General features: G+C 44.2%; 1 protein-coding gene across 13 annotated transcripts in view; it reads right to left on the minus strand.

Moving 5' to 3' along the window:
• Positions 1–20,430, minus strand: part of LOC128453503 (NACHT, LRR and PYD domains-containing protein 12) — a 57,225-nt gene that overhangs the window by 22,429 nt on the left and 14,366 nt on the right. For 4 of the 13 annotated variants that reach the window (XM_053436437.1, XM_053436448.1, XM_053436449.1 and 1 more), the window contains one exon: positions 10,272–10,445. The exons of 2 other annotated variants lie outside the window; for them this stretch is intronic. In XM_053436437.1, coding sequence (XP_053292412.1) covers positions 10,272–10,445 — 174 coding nt within the window. Of the gene's footprint in view, positions 1–3,332; positions 3,453–3,552; positions 3,745–4,367; positions 4,434–10,271; positions 10,446–14,339; positions 14,460–14,559; positions 14,680–14,778; positions 14,899–14,997; positions 15,118–15,216; positions 15,343–16,399; positions 16,497–20,430 lie in introns of those variants that run through there. 7 more of the 13 variants (XM_053436435.1, XM_053436438.1, XM_053436442.1 and 4 more) reach the window with 7 other exon arrangements.

Raw genomic sequence — 20,430 nt, forward strand, 5'->3', positions numbered from 1 at the left:
ATGTTGGACCATTGTTTCATTCATCAGCTTCTTCTCTGTGTGTTGGTCACTGAGCAGGTTTGTGTAATTAAACACTGTTTAAAGTAGGGATGGCTCCTGACAGTCACTTCCTGTTTGTTTCTATACTTATCAACTGTCCCACGTGTTTCAATGAGAATGTGTCTTATTTTGAAAACCTGAGGAGGACGAGTGCTCGGCCTCAGTTCACATGTTATTCACTGACTCTTTCTTAGTGATCAGGAGCAGGTGAGTGCAGGTGAGTGGAGTTGATGAGGTGGACGTGACTGACAGGCTGGGTGAGTGACAGATGACTGAGGGACAGTGAGCAGAGCAGGACTGAGACAATTTAAATAAATAATGACCCAAAAAGAAAGAAAAGTGAAGAAGGATTTAAGGACCTCAGAGTCTCCAGTCGACAGTTTGGACTCTCCAGTCCAGAACACAGCAGCTTCACTCCTGAATCCTGCAGCTTGTTCTTACTCAGATCCAGTTCTCTCAGATGTGAGGGGTCTGACTTCAGAGCTGAGGCCACGACTTCAACGTGAGTCTCTGAGAGTTCACAACCACCGAGTCTGTAATTAAAGAAACTATCTGTGAGAATAAAATCTGAAAACACAACATTCATACGAAACATTATCATCTCTAACAACGACGAGACCGCCTGTAGACACGAGGTTAGAGGATTGGACACGGGAGTCTGTAATTAAAGAAAATATCATACACACACACACACACACACACACACACATGATGATATTTGGATTGTTCTCTATACTGTTCCCTGTCCGACCCAGCAGGCCTCCTAAGACTCTCTGGTTGGACTCCAGACTGAGGCCGTGAAGGAAGCGAACAAACAGGTCCCAATGACCATTTGTACTGGTGAGTGATTTCTCCATGGTTCTCTTCAGGAGGTCATCCAGGGAGAAGGTACTGTCTGTGTCCCCATATGTTCCCGAGAAGTTGATGAGTTCTTCTGTGTTCCTCTCGGTGTAACAGTGGAACACGTAGACTGCAGCCAGAAACTCCTGAATGCTCAGATGAACAAAGCAGTAGGCTGATTTCTGGAAGATCACACACTCTCTTCTGAAGATCTCAGTACAAACTCCTGAGTACACTGAGGCCTCTGTGACATTAAGACCACACCGCTCCAGGTCTTCTTGGTAGAACATGATGTTTCCTTCCTCCAGATGTTTAAACGCCAGCCTCCCCAGCTTCAGGAGAACGTCCCTGTCAGCCTCCGTCAGCTGCTGTGGAGTCGTCTCATGTCCCTCACCGTACTTGTTGTTCTTCCTCTTTGTCTGAACCAGCAGGAAGTGTGAGTACAGGTCAGTCAGGGTCTTGGGCAGCTCTCCTCTCTGGTCTGTGGTCAACATGTGCTCCAGAACTGTAGCACTGATCCAGCAGAAGACTGGGATTTGACACATGATGTGGAGGCTCCTGGACCTCTTGATGTGTGAGATGATTCTGCTGCACAGCTCTTCATCACTGAATCTCCTCCTGAAGTACTCCTCCTTCTGGGCCTCAGTGAAGCCTCGTACTTCTGTGACCCTGTCAACACATGCAGGAGGGATCTGATTGGCTGCCGCGGGTCTGGAGGTTATCCAGACGAGAGCCGAGGGAAGCAGATTCCCCCGGATAAGGTTTGTCAGCAGCACGTTGACTGATGACCTCTGTGTGACCTCAGACACAAGCTCCCTGTGGTTGAAGTCCAGAGAAGGTCTGCTTTCATCCAGGCCGTCAAAGATGAACAAAGGTTTACAGACAGCGAGCGTCTCTGCAGTGAGCTTCTGTAACGCTGGATGGAAAACATGGAGCAGCGTGAGAAGACTGTGCTGCTGGTCCTTCACCAGGTTCAGCTCCCTGAACGAAAGCACAGCCAGCAGACCCACATCCTGGTTCTCTAAACCCTCTGCCCAGTCCAGAGTGAACTTCTGCACCGAGAAGGTTTTTCCAATGCCAGCGACGCCGTTTGTCAGGACGACTCTGATGCTGCTTTGCTGGTCAGTGGAGGCTTTAAAGATGTGGTGGACCTTGATGGGAGTGTCCTGGAGGATCTTCTTCTTGGAAGCCGTCTCAAGCTGCCTCACCTCATGTTGAGTATTAACCTCTTCACTCTGTCCCTCTGTGATGTAGAGCTCAGTGTAGATCCTGTTGAGGAGGGTTCTACTTCCTGTTTCATCACTTCCTTCAGTCACATGTTCACATCTCCTCCTCACACTGAGCTGATGTTCATCCAAAACCTCCTGCAGACCACGATCTGCTGAAAGACAAGAAACAATGTGAGAGACAGAGAATCTGAGAATCTGCTGATTGTTTTCATCAGATACAGAAAAACTACAGAAAATAAAAGCTTTTTAACTTTGTGCTTTTCTAACGATGTTAAATGTTGATGCTGTATGAAGGAACAAAATAAAACCACATGTGCTGTTGTCAGAAGTGAAGACATCAGCAGACACATGTACAGTGCTGCTCTGACCGGCTGTCTGACCTCCAGCTCCTGTTCTGGATCTTTGTCCACACTGGGGACAGGAGGAATCTCCTGAAGAACCAGACTGGTCCCAGAATGAGGTCCACTGTCTGAAAAACCATGAATCCTTCAGGACGTCCTGACACGAAGCACAGCAGGACGACTGCTCCTCCTCAGAGACATGACTCCTCTTCCTCTCCCTGTGAAGACATGTCCTGATAACTCACATGTCACAGTCACAGGTTGTCATCACTTCTGTCAAGGAGGTTTTGTTTTCACCCAGTATGTTTGTGTGTTGGTTGGTTCGTTAGTGGGATTATAAAAAACAACAGATTACCAGTGAACTCGGTGGAAGGTTGTGGTCTGTGAACCAGATCGGGGGGGGGGTCCTCTGTCACAGACATGTTCAGAGGACTGATGTTTACCAGTGTGTGGAATTTGGTGCAGATCCAAATCAAAATGAGTCTCTAGTGGATTTCAAAGTGGTTTCATAAGGAGAGTGTTGGTTCTTGGTGGAGGTCTGAGCTCTTTGAGTGATTCTGAGAGATTAGTCACCAACTTCAATGAAGCTGTGTCCTAATGCAGGGGCCACACTAGAGGAAACTAGATCCTCTTCAGAGCAGGTCACAGTAGAAACAGTCTCTTGCTCTGTGGGTGAGGGTCCAGGTTCATTACTGAAGTTTAGAGGATACTCTTTGGACATGTTACTCTTCAGAGACAGACAGCTGAACTCTGGAGACTCTGCTTTCAGTCTGACGTCCTGACCTCTGCAAACACAAACATGTTTTATTCAGAACACATCATTCACTGGTTCATGTGTGGGGATTCAGTTTGGAGGTTCACATGTTTGCAGCAGGTCTCTTACTCTGTGTGTGAGGGTCCAGGTTCTTTACTGAAGTTTACAGGATACTCTTTGGACATGTTACTCTTCAGAGACAGACAGCTGGACCCTGGAGACTCTGCTCTCAGTCTGTGGTCCTGACCTCTGCAAACACAAACATGTTTTTATTCAGAACACATCATTCACTGGTTCATTCTGTGAGGATTCAGTTTGGAGCTTCACATGTTTGTAGCAGGTCTCTTACTTTGTGTGTGAGGGTCCAACTTGCTCTGAAGTGTCCTCGTCCATGTTGCACCGGGCCGGCTGCGGCTCAGTTGTGGTTCAGGCCACGCTGCTCTTCTAGATATTCAAGGTCTGGTCTATTTCCTTCTGGTTCTGCGCTCAGTTTACAGCAGAACACAGTGAAATGATCTTTCACACCAGTTTCAATGTTTATCTGTTGAAAAAGTCACAAGCAAAAATATTTGTAACACTTCCTGAAGCTGACCCTTTTCCAAATAAAAGCACTCCGGCGTTTCTGTCGACTGAATCAATTCAATTATTTTTTAAATGTTCTTAATTGTGAAACAGATGCAGGGCTTCATAGTTTGTAGTACTGTCATTAATTTGAATACACAGGACCACTTATATACAAGGAAATACAGTGATCACATCAGAAACCTCAGGAAGGCTGTAGTTACATTAATTCTCTCTCTCTCTCTCTCTCTCTCTCTCTCTCGAATTGCCACACTTCCTGTTTTCCTGAGCTCACACACACACACACACACACACAAAGAGAGGTTACTGTAACATATGATTGTGAAAACACGTTTAGTTATTAAACACTTGATGAACAGATGAAGATATAAAGTGAAACTGTGAGTTAACTCTGTTAATTAGTCCTTTGAAGTCTCTTTGTTCCAGACCTGCTGTTCACATCTGTCTCTGGAATCCGATCACATGACGTCTGTCACCAGGTGTGAACTGACAAACTTAGAGTCATGTGATCAGCAGACGGATGTTAACAGCAGGTGTGAGAGTGAGACAGTAAAACTTTCAGAAAGTTGTGTTCACACTCACCTGCTCACTTTCCTTCCTTCTGCTCATCAAGGTGAAAATGGAGTCTGACACTTCCCTGTGCTCATGCTCCTCCTCTGGTGAATATTCACCATTTACCACGTGGCCCACTGCAGATTAAACTTTAATCTAGGGCACCGCATGTTTGCAAAAAAAAGGCCCACATTTGTTTTGGGATATTTAGGCCACATTAGTTATTGGTGGGCAGTTTTATCCATTTTGCCATAAGAAGGCCAGAAGTACAACATCACTGCCTGAAGTGGACCACAGCCGTATTACATCTGCGTCCCATCAGGTGAATCACTGTACCAAAAAACACACATCACAAGGGCACAACAAAAAACAACTCCCATCCAGCTCACCAGCGATTTCAACTGCAAGCCAGTAGGAGGCGCTACTGGATGTGATTTAGTCCTTTCCATAGTATATCTTGTGTCATTATGAAATGACGACGTCTTTGTAGTTTTTATGTTCATATGATCTTTAAAATGCTGTGCACAATAAAAGTTGCATTTACGTGGTTGCTTTGCCATTAAGACTTGATTCTGATACGTGTGACAGGAAGCTGAATTAAGTATAAAGTATAAAGTATATCCAATAAATGTGTTTGATGGAATTCTAACGGATCCTTTGGATGACGCGTTGTTCACACTTTGTGTTTGGTCACGTCGACAACAGCCTGGTGCACAGCTCCATGAAGAGATGATGGTCTCACTCTGCTGCAGAGGAAGTGGACCTCAGAGCTTCAACATCTGCTGGACAGATGTTAGAGCAGCGTGTTCATGAACATGGCGTCACAGTCACATGTTACACTGACACACGTGTGTTGAGGATCATGACAAAGTCACATGATGACCTCTCCACACAGTGAGAACTTGAGCCTGTCAGGAACCGACTCTGTCAAACATTTCTGATCCTGAAGTCACAAAGAACTGAGACGGGCTTGAACATGAAGTGAAACCATCATGTTGAGACAAGTGTCTTCACAAAATAACACAACCTGTTCAACACAACAGGCCCAAAATGTCCACTGTCTTCAGGACATCATCTCTCACTTTCTGTCCCTTGTCTCTGCTGTGAACCTCCCATCATCAATTATTTCCCAGCATGCTGCTGTTCCCAGAGGCTGCTACAGTCTCCCCCTGGTGGTTGTTCTGAGGTGGTGGTCGAGAACGTACAACAAGAATCTTCATCTACGTTTGTATAAAACGTCCTCGGGTCAGTTTTCTATTAAATGTGGTAAAATGTTTATTAAACAGTTTCCTCAGAGACTTAAAGATGCTGTGCTCTTCATCGACTCTTCTTCATACTGTAAATGTCTCATTCACTTTTCTTCTGCTTGTTTCCATTATGTCAAACTGGTGATTTTGTTCTGTTACCTGCACCAATGTTTCCACCAGTTTGTTTGAAGAGGAAAGAAAAGCAGAGTCATGATTCCAGTGAAGTCGGTGGAAGGATGTTTATTGAGCATTAAAGCAGAGACAAGTAGAAACAGAACTTTTCTCTCTGAGATGTTTTTCGTCTCGTTACATCTGGTTTGTCACAGAGGAAATGATCCATGTGTTTGACTCATAGACTGAATATAAAGGCTTTGACTGGGATGTGCTGCTGTTATACTGCAGCGCCACCTGTGGGTCAAAAGTAGAAAATCCTCCACCGCTCTGCACCTGATGCAGAAATGAAAACGTCCCATTTTTAAGTCCAGAGTTTTGATCTTTTGTGTCAAAGACAAAACTCTGATTTTAAACTCAAAGTGATTTCAATGTGTTTAACTTTGTGTTGAACTAAAACAATTTGTGACGTGAATCCAGGAACCTTAAGATCATAAACAAACATATACACAGAATGTGGTTTTAGACACACGGAGTAAATAAACACACAATCGGGGCAAGAAGGTTGCTGGTTTGAATCCGGTTCAGATGGGGTGTTCCTGTGTGGAGTCTGCATGACGAGGAGAAAAAACACGCCCCCCTCTCCATCAACGGGACCACGGTGGAGCGAGTCAGCAGCTACAAGTTCCTCGGGGTCCACATCACTGATGACCTGACCTGGACCCATCACACAGACTCCATTAGGAAGACGGCCAGACAGCGGCTCTTCTTCCTCCGCAGGCTGCGGAAGCTCCACATGGACTCCAGGATTCTTAATAACTTCTACAGATGCACCATAGAGAGCATCCTGACTGGCTGTATCACCGCCTGGTTTGGCAGCTGCACCGCCCTGAACCGTAAGGCTTTACTGAGGGTGGTGAAGTCTGCCCAGCACATCACCAGGACAGCACTACCATCCAAAGAGGACCTCTACACCCAGCGGTGCAGGAAGAAGAGCAGCCGTATTATTAAAGACCCCTTTCACCCCATCCATAAACATTTTTGCCTGCTGCCATCTGGCCGACGGTACCGCAGCATCCGGGCCCGCACCACCAGGCTCAGAGACAGTTTCATCCCCCAGGCCATAAGACTTTTAAACTCCTCTCTGTGACATATTTGCACTATTTTTGTTTTATTTTCTCCTCAGCTGTTTATATATATATATATTTAGATATATATCCTTTATTTTCTATTTTAAATTTTGATATTCTATTTTGTTCTATTTTATACTATTTCTATTTTATTTTATTGTATAGGTTGTAATTACTTGAGCATTGTTAGAAGAGAGCCTGAGACTCAAGCATTTCACTGCCAGCGACTGCTTAATGTTATTGTTGTGCATTTGATAATAAAAAATCTTGAATCTTGAGGTGCTCCGGCTTCATCTCACAAACACATGCAGATTAGGGGTTGTGTATATTGGAGACTACACACAAGCTGCTGCTGCCTCAGCCTCTGGATCCTCAGGACACAGCTCAGCCTCCGTCCACACACACTGTCCTCTTCACACTCAGCTTCACCAAGATGCCCCCTCCCACCTGTTGAGAGAAGAAGACGTCAGTGTTACAGAGACTCACTTCATCAGCTGTGAGTCAGTGATGCAGCTCATCCAGTAGAAAGAGCAGCAGGGACTTCAGTCCTGTTCAGAGGTGGAGCAGCTTCCTCTGCTTCATGTTCACGTGTTGGAATGAACACGCTAAGAGCTCAGTGTGTGTCCTCTGCATGTCAAACTGCAGAGTGGACACCTGAGAGGTGGATTTACTGCTGTTACAGGTGAAGACATGTTTCACTGTGTGTTGATGAACATCTGCTTCTGACAAACTGGGACCAGAGGAGACAGATGGACCTCCGCAGAGGTTCTGCTCTGATTGTCCGACTGTTGTCTCTCTGTGTTTCTGTCCAATCCTGACGTCTGTCCTCATTGTCCTCTCACAGCTTCACTGAGGAAACACTGAGGCCTGAACTACGAATACACTTCAACATGTCCAGGAGATCTTTCTGAGATCAGCTCAACTGAACCTGACAGACACAGTCAGGCTAAGTGGTCACATGACGCTGGTTATCAACTCGTTAAGTTAACTCAGGTTTTCATCAACGAGATCTGAGCGTGCACATAAAAGGGGCGGGGTCTACTGTGTATGACCAATCACAGACATGGACAGTTTGATTGACAGCAGAGCCTCATATCTCACAACCAGGATCAAACTGTTCTATAATAAAAATCAGAGGAGAACAAACACATGATCCAGAATAATAGAAACTCAGTCACAGCTGCTAAATGCAGGAAGAACAGCTGTTAAAACATCTGGGATCGTGTGAATGTGTATGTTACAGCGCCCCCTGGTGGCATCTGTTAAAAATATATAACGTGACCAAGACATAATAACATGTGTGATCGAGATAAATAACTCGAGGCCACAAGATCTGAATCTGTTGTTTACTAACAAGACGAGTGAAAGAGAAGAAGACACCCACTGTCTCACTGTCTCTGAGGACACATACTGACTCTGAGGACACACACTGTCTCACTCTCTCTGAAGACACACACTGTCTCACTGTCTCTGAGGACACACTGTCTCACTGACTCTGAGGACACACACTGACTCTGAGGACATACACTGACTCACAGACTCTGAGGACACACACTGTCTTGCTGTGTCTGAGGATACACACTGACTCACTGTCTCTGAGGACACACTGTCTCACTGACACTGAGGACGCACACTGTCTCACTGACTGAGGACACAAACTTTCTCACTGACTCTGAAGACACACACTGTCTCACTGTCTCTGAGGACACTCACTGTCTCTGAGGACACATGCTGACTCACTGTCTCTGAGGACACACACTGGCTCTGAGGACACATACTGTCTCACTGACTCTGAGGACGCATACTCTCTCACTGACTCTGAAGACACACACTGTCTCACAATCTCTGAGGACACTCACTGTCTCTGAGGACACACACTGACTCACTGTCTCTGAGGACACACTGTCTCTGAGGACACAGACTGTCTCCCTGACTCTGAGGACACACCCTATCTCAGTGACCCTGAGGACACAAAGTGTCTCTGAGGACACACACTGACTCACGGACTCTGAGGATACACACTGACTCACTGTCTCTGAGGACACACACTGTCTCACTGACACTGAGGACGCACACTGTCTCACTGACTGAGGACACAAACTTTCTCACTGACTCTGAAGACACACACTGTCTCACTGTCTCTGAGGACACTCACTCTCTCTGAGGACACACACTGTCTCACTGAATCTGAGGACGATTACTGTCACACTGACTAAGGACACACACTTTCTCACTGACTCTGAAGACACACACTGTCTCACTGTCTCTGAGGATGCACACTGACTCTGAGGACACACACTGTCTCACTGACTCTGAGGACGCATACTGTCTCACTGACTCTGAAGACACACACTGTCTCACAGTCTCTGAGGACACTCACTGTCTCTGAGGACACACACTGACTCTGAGGACACACACTGACTTACTGTCTCTGAGGACAGACATTGACTCACTGTCTCTGAGGACACACTGTCTCTGAGGACACACACTGTCTCACTGACTCTGAGGACACACACTATCTAAGTGACCCTGTGGACACAAAGTGTCTCTGAGGACACACACTGACTCACGGACTCTGAGGACACACACTGTCTGGCTGTCTCTGAGGATACACACTGACTCACAGACACTGAGGACGCACACTGTCTCACTGACTGAAGACACAAACTTTCTCACTGACTCTGAAGACACACACTGTCTCACTGTCTCTGAGGACACACTGTCTCTGAGGACACACACTAACTCACTGTCAGGAATTTGACCACTTAAATAGAATCAGTTTATCTTCGGGTCAAAATGTGAAGAAATCCGCCAAAGACAGACATGAGATATCATGTTCAAGAGGCCATGAACATGTTCTGTGAAACTGACCTTTGACCTTTGACTACCATCTACTGACCTCAGAGTCTTCAGTCGACAGGTTGAACTCTGCTGTAAATCCAGCAGCTCCTTCACTCCTGAGTCCTGCAGGTCATTGTAGCTCAGATCCAGTTCTCTCAGATGAGAGGGGTTTGACCTCAGAGCTGAAGCCAGAGAAGAACAGCTGATCTCTGACAGACTGCAGCACATCAACCTGAATAAAGAATAAAACTTTGAATTAAACTGTTTTCATGTATGAAAATAACAAACACATATTCATGTGCGCATAGACTCACAACATGGAAGATAAATATGAAATCAGACATGTTGGACTAAAAACAAGTCCTAATTCAGTACAAATAGATTATTTGGATCCGGTCTCTGTCCTGCATATCAGTTTAGGAAATCCAGAACTAAACTCAGTCTTAACAAGTAGCTGTAGATTTAAAATGTCACAGATTAATTCATGAATGGATTCAAGTTATAAATGAAGAGGAATTATGTTAAATTAGAATTAAATGAGATAAATTGTGTATAAATTATGTTTTATAGATATGAGATCTACAAAAGTCAGTCAGTGAACTGACCACAGAGTCTCCAGTCGACAGGTTGGACTCTGTAGAAAACAACACAGCTCCTTCACTCCTGAGTACTGCAGCTTGTTGTAGTTCAGATCCAGTTCTCTCAGATGAGAGGGGTTTGACCTCAGAGCTGAAGCCAGAGAAGAACAGCTGATCTCTGACAGACTGCAGTTCTTCAATCTGGATAAAGAAATATGAATATTAGAATGTGTCCTCCTGTTGTTGTGGATCGTCATCATGTCAACACAGACTCTCAACATGCTGCTGACCTCAGTCCAGTCTTTGATCTGAAGATAAATATCAGATCAGACATGTTGGACCATTGTTTCATTCGTCAGCTTCTTCTCTGTGTGTTGGTCACTGAGCAGGTTTGTGTAATTTAACACTGTTTAAAGTAGGGATGGCTCCTGATGTCACTTCCTGTTTGTTTCTATACTTATCAACTGTCCAACGTGTTTCAATAAGAATGTGTCTTATTTTGAAAACCTGAGGAGAACGAGTGCTCGGCCTCAGTCCATATAATATTTACTAACAGTTTCTTAATGATCAGGAGCAGGTGAGTGCAGGTGAATGGAGTTGATGAGGTGGACGTGACTGACAGGCTGGGTGAGTGACAGATGACTGAGGGACAGTGAGCAGAGCAGAACTGAGACAATTTAAATAAATATTGACCCAATAAGAAAGAAAGTCTGAAAAATTAAGAAGGATTTAAGGACCTCAGAGTCTCCAGTCGACAGTTTGGACTCTCCAGTCCAGAACACAGCAGCTTCACTCCTGATTCCTGCAGGTAGTTTTTACTCAGATCCAGTTCTGTCAGATGTGAGGGGTCTGACTTCAGAGCTGAGGCCACGACTTCACACTGAGTTTCTGAGAGTCCACAACCAGGCAGTCTGTAATTAAAGAAAATAAAATCTATGAGAATAAAATCAGAAAACACAACAATCATACAAAACATTATCATTTGACCCTCACCCTGGTAAATCCCCTTTTTCTTAAAAACTCCTCAAGAGAATTCTTTCAGATTTGGAACAAGCGTTCATTCAGACTAACAGAGGAACTCATTAGATTCAGGTGTTCAAAGGTCAAAGGTTAAGGTTACATGTATCCATAATAATAATAACTTTATTACACACACAGAGACACACACATTTTATCACACATTTTATCACCCTAACTCTGATCACCATGTCTTATGGTTCTTGGAAGAAGCTGGAGAACCCAGAGAAAACCCTGCAGACACCAGGAGAACCTCCTCCTCACAGAAAGGCTGCACTAACAGTGTTGACCACTGCAACACCATGCTGCCCAGAAGGCAGTGTGTATTTTAAGAACGCCTCATCTCCACTGATTGAACATGTTATTGATCATGTCTGGACTCACAGAGCCTTCCTGCAGTTCCTCACAGCTGGGATCAGTCTCCAACGACCAATATCTGATGTGTAGAACTTCTCAAGGTCCAACTCATCCAGAACCTCCTCTGACATCTGCAGCATGTAGGCCAGAGCTGAGCAGTGGATCCCAGAGAGTTGCTTCTTTGATTTGTTCTCTGACGTCAGGAACTGTTGCATCTGCTGATGAACTGAGTGGTCGTTCATCTCAATCAGACAGTGGAAGATGTTGATGCTTCTGTCAGGAGAAATGTTATAACTGTCCATCTCCTTCAGGTTGTTGATGACTCTCTGGATGATCTCTGGATTGTTCCCTGTCCGACCCAGCAGGCCTCCTAAGACTCTCTGGTTGGACTCCAGACTAAGTCCGTGAAGGAAGCAAACAAACAGGTCCAGATGACCATTTGTACTGGTGAGGGATTTCTTCATGGTTCTCTTCAGGAGGTCTTCCAGGGAGAAGGTTCTCTGTCTGTTCCCATATGTTCCCAAGAAGTTGTTGAGTTCTTCTGTGTTCCTCTCGGTGTAACAGTGGAACATGTAGACTGCAGCCAGAAACTCCTGAACGCTCAGATGAACAAAGCAGTAGACTGATTTCTGGAAGATCACACACTCTCTTCTGAAGATCTCAGTACAAACTCCTGAGTACACCGAGGCCTCTGTGACATTAAGACCACACCGCTCCAGGTCTTCTTGGTAGAACATGATGTTTCCTTTCTCCAGATGTTTAAGTGCCAGCCTCCCCAGCTTCAGGAGAACGTCCCTGTCAGCCTCTGTCAGCTGCTGTGGAGTCGTCTCATGTCCCTCACCGTACTTGTTGTTCTTCCTCTTTGTCTGAACCAGCAGGAAGTGTGAGTACAGGTCAGTCAGGGTCTTGGGCAGCTCTCCTCTTTGGTCTGTGGTCAACATGTGCTCCAGAACTGTAGCACTGATCCAGCAGAAGACTGGGATTTGACACATGATGTGGAGGCTCCTGGACGTCTTGATGTGTGAGATGATTCTGCTGCACAGCTCTTCATCACTGAATCTCCTCCTGAAGTACTCCTCCTTCTGGGCGTCAGTGAAGCCTCGGACTTCTGTGACCCTGTCAACACATGCAGGAGGGATCTGATTGGCCGCCGCAGGTCTGGAGGTTATCCAGACGAGAGCCGAGGGAAGCAGATTCCCCCGGATGAGGTTTGTCAGCAGCACGTTGACTGATGACCTCTGTGTGACCTCAGACACAAGCTCCCTGTGGTTGAAGTCCAGAGAAGGTCTGCTTTCATCCAGGCCGTCAAAGATGAACAAAGGTTTACAGACAGCGAGCGTCTCTGCAGTGAGCTTCTGTAACGCTGGATGGAAAACATGGAGCAGCGTGAGAAGACTGTGCTGCTGGTCCTTCACCAGGTTCAGCTCCCTGAACGAAAGCACAGCCAGCAGACCCACATCCTGGTTCTCTAAACCCTCTGCCCAGTCCAGAGTGAACTTCTGCACCAAGAAGGTTTTTCCAACGCCAGCGACGCCGTTGGTCAGGACGACTCTGATGCTGCTCTGCTGGTCAGTGGAGGCTTTAAAGATGTCGTGGACCTTGATGGGAGTGTCCTGGAGGATCTTCATCTTGGAAGCCGTCTCAAGCTGCCTCACCTCATGTTGAGTATTAACCTCTTCACTCTGTCCCTCTGTGTTGTAGAGCTCAGTGTAGATCCTGTTGAGGAGGGTTCTACTTCCTGTTTCATCACTTCCTTCAGTCACATGTTCACATCTCCTCCTCAGACTGAGCTTATGTTCATCTAAAACCTCCTGCAGACCACGATCTGCTGAAAGACAAGAAACAATGTGAGAGACAGAGAATCTGAGAATCTGCTGATTGTTTTCATCAGATACAGAAAAACTACAGAAAATAAAAGCTTTTTAACTTTGTGCTTTTCTAACGATGTTAAATGTTGATGCTGTATGAAGGAACAAAATAAAACCACATGTGCTGTTGTCAGAAGTGAAGACATCAGCAGACACATGTACAGTGCTGCTCTGACCGGCTGTCTGACCTCCAGCTCCTCTTCTGGATCTTTGTCCACACTGGGGACAGGAGGATTCTCCTGAAGAACCAGACTGGTCCCAGTATGAGGTGATGCACTGTCTGCAGAACCAGTGTCCACAGCTGGTGGAGACTGGATCCTTCAGGACGTCCTGACACAAAGCACAGCAGGACGACTGCTCCTCCTCACAAACATGACTCCTCTTCCTCTCTCTGTGAAGACATGTCCTGATAACTCACATGTCACAGTCACAGGTTGTCATCACTTCTGTCAAGGAGGTTTTGTTTTCACCCAGTATGTTTTTGTGTTGGTCGGTTTGTTAGTGGGATTATAAAAAACAACAGATTACCAGTAAACTTGGTGGAAGGTTGTGGTCTGTGAACCAGATCGGGGGGGGGGGGGGGGGGGGGGGGGTCCTCTTTCATAGACATGTTCATAGGACTGATGTTTACCAGTGTGTGGAATTTGGTGCAGATCCAAATCAAAATGAGTCTCTAGTGGATTTCAAAGTGGTTTCATAAGGAGAGTGTTGGTTCTTGGTGGAGGTCTGAGCTCTTTGAGTGATTCTGAGAGATTAGTCACCAACTTCAATGAAGCTGTGTCCTAATGCAGGGGCCACACTAGAGGAAACTAGATCCTCTTCAGAGCAGGTCCCAGTAGAAACAGTCTCTTACTCTGTGTGTGAGGGTCCAGGTTCATTACTGAAGTTTAGAGGATACTCTTTGGACATGTTACTCTTCAGAGACAGACAGCTGGACCCTGGAGACTCTGCTCTCAGTCTGTGGTCCTGACCTCTGCAAACACAAACATGTTTTTATTCAGAACACATCTTTCACTGGTTCATTCTCTGAGGATTCAGTTTGGAGCTTCACATGTTTGTAGCAGGTCTCTTACTTTGTGTGTGAGGGTCCAGGTTCTTTACTGAAGTTTAGAGGATACTCTTTGGACATGTTACTCTTCAGAGACAGACAGCTGGACCCTGGAGACTCTGCTCTCAGTCTGTGGTCCTGACCTCTGCAAACACAAACATGTTTTATTCAGAACACATCATTCACTGGTTCATTCTGTGAGGATTCAGTTTGGAGGTTCACATGTTTGTAGCAGGTCTCTTACTTTGTGTGTGAGGGTCCAGGTTCATTACTGAAGAATAGAAGAAGATCTTTGAACCTGGAACTCCTCTGAGACAGACAGCTGGACCCTGGAGACTCTGCTCTCAGTCTGTGGTCCTGACCTCTGCAAACACAAACATGTTTTATTCAGAACACATCATTCACTGGTTCATTCTCTGAGGATTCAGTTTGGAGCTTCACATGTTTGTAGCAGGTCTCTTACTTTGTGTGTGAGGGTCCAGGTTCTTTACTGAAGTTTAGAGGATACTCTTTGGACATGTTACTCTTCAGAGACAGACAGCTGGACCCTGGAGACTCTGCTCTCAGTCTGTGGTCCTGACCTCTGCAAACACAAACATGTTTTATTCAGAACACATCATTCACTGGTTCATTCTGTGAGGATTCAGTTTGGAGCTTCACATGTTTGTAGCAGGTCTCTTACTTTGTGTGTGAGGGTCCAACTTGCTCTGAAGTGTCCTCGTCCATGTTGCACCGGCTGCGGCTCAGTTGTGGTTCAGGCCACGCTGCTCTTCTAGATATTCAAGGTCTGGTCTATTTCCTTCTGGTTCTGCACTCAGTTTACAGCAGAACACAGTGAAATGATCTTTCACACCAGTTTCAATGTTTATCTGTTGAAAACGTCACAAACAAAAAAAATTGCAACAGTTCCTGTAGCCGACTCATTTCAAAATAAAAGCACTCCAGTGTTTCTGTCGACTGAATCAATTCATTTATTTTTAAATGGTTTTGTTGTGAAATAGATGCAGGGCTTCATAGTTTGTAGTACTGGTATTTATTTGAGTACACATGACTTCTTATATACAAGGAAATACAGTGATCACATCAGAAACCTGAGGAAGGTGAAGGACAATTGTCTCTCTCTCTCCCTGTCTGTCTGTCTGTCCTCTCTTTCTGTTACCGGTTCGAGTGAGTGGTGGTGGTGAACGCGTTAGTGGCGCGGAGATTTTGAACTATGTTTTGCCTGTTTACGGGTATTTCATTAAAATTTCTCATCTCATCTTTGTAAGAAGAAGTGGTTTTTTTCTCGTTAATTTTGTTTTTGATTACCAATCAAGAGACCGCTGGTTTTGTTGGGGGTCTCTGGAGGAATTTTTTGGGTACCAGCCAATAAGGGTGTGGAGGTGTAATATTGTACAAGTACAATAATAAAGTTCCCTTTCATGTAATATTAGTTTATGTCATTTGTAAATCCACCAATAAACCTGCACAGCCACAAACAAACGTTCAATAAAAAAGAATTGTTGCAACTTGAGCATTTCCTAATCTACACTCAAACCAATAAACTACATTAAAGTTAATTAATACAAGCTTGTAAAAGTTCATGTGTCCTTCAACCCCCGGCCACTAAGAGAAGGAAACTCAACATCTTGTCTCATGTTCACGTCATAAAGGCTGGAAATGAATTACAGAACTTTATAGACAGTAACACTGAGAGCACATCAGTCAGCAGCTTGAAGCAGCACTCTGTATCTCCACACAGTTCTATGGCTTTGTGCCCAAATGAAGGTCAAACACAAGCTCTTCAACTTTATATTCAATTTAAAACTCACACAAAAAATCATAAAGTTGTATGTGTGTGTGTGTGTGTGTGTGTGTGTGTGTACCTGGCTCTGCAGGTCGATGTTCCTCACACCTCAGCCAGTGAGTCCAGAGCTTTACTGGGATCTACAGTGAAGACTCTCGACTGGTTGGTGACCACTGCTGTAACCTATGATTGTGAAAACACGTTGTGTTATTAAACACTTGATGAACAGATGAGTGATGAAGATAAAAAGTGAAACTGGGAGTTAACTCTGTTAATTAGTCCTTTGAAGTCTCTCTGTTTCTGACCTGCTGTTCACATCTGTCTCTGGGATCCGATCACATGACGTCTGTCACCAGGTGTGAACTAACAAACTTAGAGTCATGTGATCAGCAGACGGATGTTAACAGCAGGTGTGAGAGTGAGACAGTGAAACTTTCAGAAAGTTGTGTTCACACTCACCTGCTCACTTTCCTTCCTTCTGCTCGTCCAGGTGAAAATGGAGTCTGACACTTCCCTGTTCTTATGCTTCTCTTCCCTGTTGAACCAGTTCAATCTTGAAACCACCCAGTTCAAAGTCCAGTTCATACCCATAAAAATTAACTGGTTCACAGTTAATGTTTTATTGTAATGGTTATGATGTAGATTACAAACTTAGATTTAAAATTAGATTAGATTCAACTTTATCGTCATTGCACAGAGTACAAGTACAGAGACAACGAAATGCAGATCAGCATCGAAACAGAAGTGCAAAAAAAGTAGTAAAAGTGTATTATTAGTATTTACATATGTAAAGTGGAATAAGTAAATAAATAAGATATGTACAGTAAGAAATAGCTATGAATATGAAGAGTATTGATACAGGACTAGCAGCAATAGAAGTTGGTAGTGTAGATAACAAACTTAGGATCATGTATTTAGTTAATAATGGACGTTGTGGGATCATGAATCCAGATCTTCTCTTTCACACTGAGTCCAGACTGTGAGCGTCTCCTGGGACTGAGCCGTACAATGTGATTCATCATGATGTTTAAATGAGCCTCATAAACTCTGGAATCAAACCAACACTCAGTTACTTCATGTGCTGTGCGATCAGCAGACGGATGTTAACACCAGGTGTGACACCACTTTATGATTGACATCTAGCACCGTCCAATGGGTACAGGGGGGCATGCCATCGAGCTCTCAGTCAGACTCCACCCCCTGCTCCTCCAAATATGGTTACTTCTGTTTTTTTTTTAAACAAGATGGCGCTGAACAAAAAGTCAAAGTGAGGCTTCAGAGCAGCAGCTCACCAACCAGCCTGTGACGTCACGTTGGGTTGATACTTGAGTTCAACTTTATTGTGGAAATCTCCTTCAGAAGACTTTACCACACCACCATCCTCTTCGTCACCTTCCTGTTCACCAATGTGCTGCCACGTCTGCTCAGTTCATCTACGACGTCAGAGAGAAGAAGCTCAACGACCACATCAGACGACACTTCTGCTGTCGCTGCTGCAACACTGGAGAAAACAAGGTGGTGGAACCTCGGATAAGATCCAACAGGTTCTAAGGTGAACGACCTTAAAGATGGTTTTAAAATGTCTTACTTGCTCTGATGATGTCAAAACCTCATGTTTCTTTCAATGGTTAAAAGACACATTTGTTTTTTTTAAGGACTAATGTGTCAGATTTAGTGACATCTAGTGGTGAAGATGCAGATGTCAAGAAACTGAAGAACTGTTCTCTCACTCCACTTCAAACATGTAAAAGAAACTTTGATCCTCGAGGAGACTTAAGATCAAAGACTTTAAATAAAGATGGCCGACGTGTCACTTTAACTGTAACAACATCATGTTAAACAAAAGATAAATGACTTTGATCTGCTGGTTCTGCAGCTTGAATACATTTTTATTAAAGAGGTGAAGATCGACACCAAGATGTAAAAGCAAAGTCTGGAAACTAGGTGGCCTCCTCCTCACAGACATGGCTGTGAAATGGGAAATGAGGGGCAGTTGTAAAGTATTTGAGCTTTTCAAATCAAGAGGTTGTTGGGATTTTAAATCTATGTTTGTCTGTGTGTGTGTTTGTGTGTGTGTGTGTGAAGATGTCAATAGAACTGAACTCTAAACAAATGCAGGAAGGTGGGGGCAGGAGCAGTTTGGGTCAGATATATGGCCTTCACTTAATGACTTGTAATAACCGCTGCCTCTTGGTGTTAATCTTGAAGTTAGTTAGAATGTGTGTGCGTCACATCGCTGGTCAGTCTCACAATCTGTTTCATAAGAGGTCTGATAAGGCTCCTCACCATTTCCTGATTCCAGTGCCAAGAGGGTGGAGCTACGCCTGCGCACCATCAAGGAAGACTCCCCTTCATTTTTGACCGATCAAGTTATACCTACTGTTATAAAATATATCAACCACTGTCCGTGCTGTGCGACTTGTGACTCCCCGGTGCCGCTAGAGGGCCCATTGCTTTGCTGTAACTTTTCATACCTTTTCATTACTTCTTAATAAATACTTGTTGAACCAAACCGAGACCGGCTCTTCTCATATTTGGGATAAAAGAACACGACAATGTGAGATTAAAGGTTAAATGTGTTTAGATCTTTCTTCTAAATATTAAAGACATAAAAACTGCTGTTGTTTACTGTTTTCTTCTTTTATGAGGCCGAGCAGCTCTTCATCATTTCACCTCATTTGAGTTACTTTACTGTTTTTTCCTCTTCAAATAAAAACAGAAAATGAAATCTGTGCAAAATAAATTTGTTAAAAAACACACCATCTATTGCTTCATATAATAAACAAGACTTTCTTTATTTCCGTGTTGAGTTGTTGAGAGGAAACTTGAACGTTGTGTCAGCTGAGTGAAACTAAAAACTCTGAGCTGCTTGTGAACGTGTCTCTGTGGGTTGAGAGAAACATGAGTCATTTAAAAAACTGATGAGTTGATGACACCTGGGATTTAATTTAATATTTAAATCTCAGCTGAGACACAGAATATTAATAAACTGAAGAAGCTTGTTGTCGTTTCAAACTTATTATTACTATGTGTGTGTGAGCAGCTTTAAATAAAGATTATTAGATTTGAATTAGACGCTGGGCGGAGCTAACACCTCACAGAAACAACCATCAGAGAGAGAGAGAGAGAGAGAGCGGGAGAGGGAGAGAGAGAGAGAGATGTTAAACTTGAACCTAAACCTGAATCTAATCTAAACCTGAATCTTAAAGTAACCAAACACTAACCTGAAGCTGAGCTACTGAGCTGATGAGCGTCTTGTGAACGAGCAGCAGATTACATCAGATTATTTTTCTTTCTGATTCTTTTCTGGATTAGAGGTTTTGTGTTTTGCATTTAAATGGTTTTGTTTGGTGAATTTGATCAACTGATAAATAATCAAAAATAAATGTATTGATCTGCTGTCAGGCTGTTTATATTGAGACATATTGATCAGATGTAGAATTTCATTACGAGCACAAGCTTTTCATTATAAGTATAAAGTTTATCCCATAAATGTGTTTGATGGAATTCTAACTCAGAGCTTCAACATCTGCTGGACAGATGTTAGAGCAGCGTGTTCATGAATATGGCGTCGAAGTCACATGTTACACTGACACACGTGTGTTGAGGATCATCACAAAGTCACATGATGACCTCTCCACACAGTGAGAACTGGAGCCGGTCAGGAACTGACTCTGTCAAACATTTCTTATCCTGAAGTCACAAAGAACTGAGACGGGCTTGAACAGGAAGTGAAACCATCATGTTGAGACAAGTGTCTCCACAAAATAACACAAACTGTTCAACACAACAGGCCCAAAATGTCCACTGTCTTCAGGACATCATCTCTCAGACACTTTCTGTCCCTTGTCTCTGCTGTGAACCTCCCATCATCAATTATTTCCCAGCATGCAGCTGTTCCCAGAGGCCTGCTACAGTCTCCCCCTGGTGGTTGTTCTGAGGTGGTGGTCGAGAACGTACAACAACAATCTTCATCTACGTTTGTATAAAACGTCCTCGGGTCAGTTTTCTATTAAATATGGTAAAATGTTTAATAGACAGTTTCCTCAGAGACTTAAAGATGCTCTGCTCTTCATCCACTTTTCTTCATACTGTAAATGTCTCATTCAC

The sequence above is a fragment of the Pleuronectes platessa genome, chromosome 12 (genome assembly GCF_947347685.1).
Source record: "Pleuronectes platessa chromosome 12, fPlePla1.1, whole genome shotgun sequence".
NCBI classification, from domain to species: domain Eukaryota; kingdom Metazoa; phylum Chordata; class Actinopteri; order Pleuronectiformes; family Pleuronectidae; genus Pleuronectes; species Pleuronectes platessa.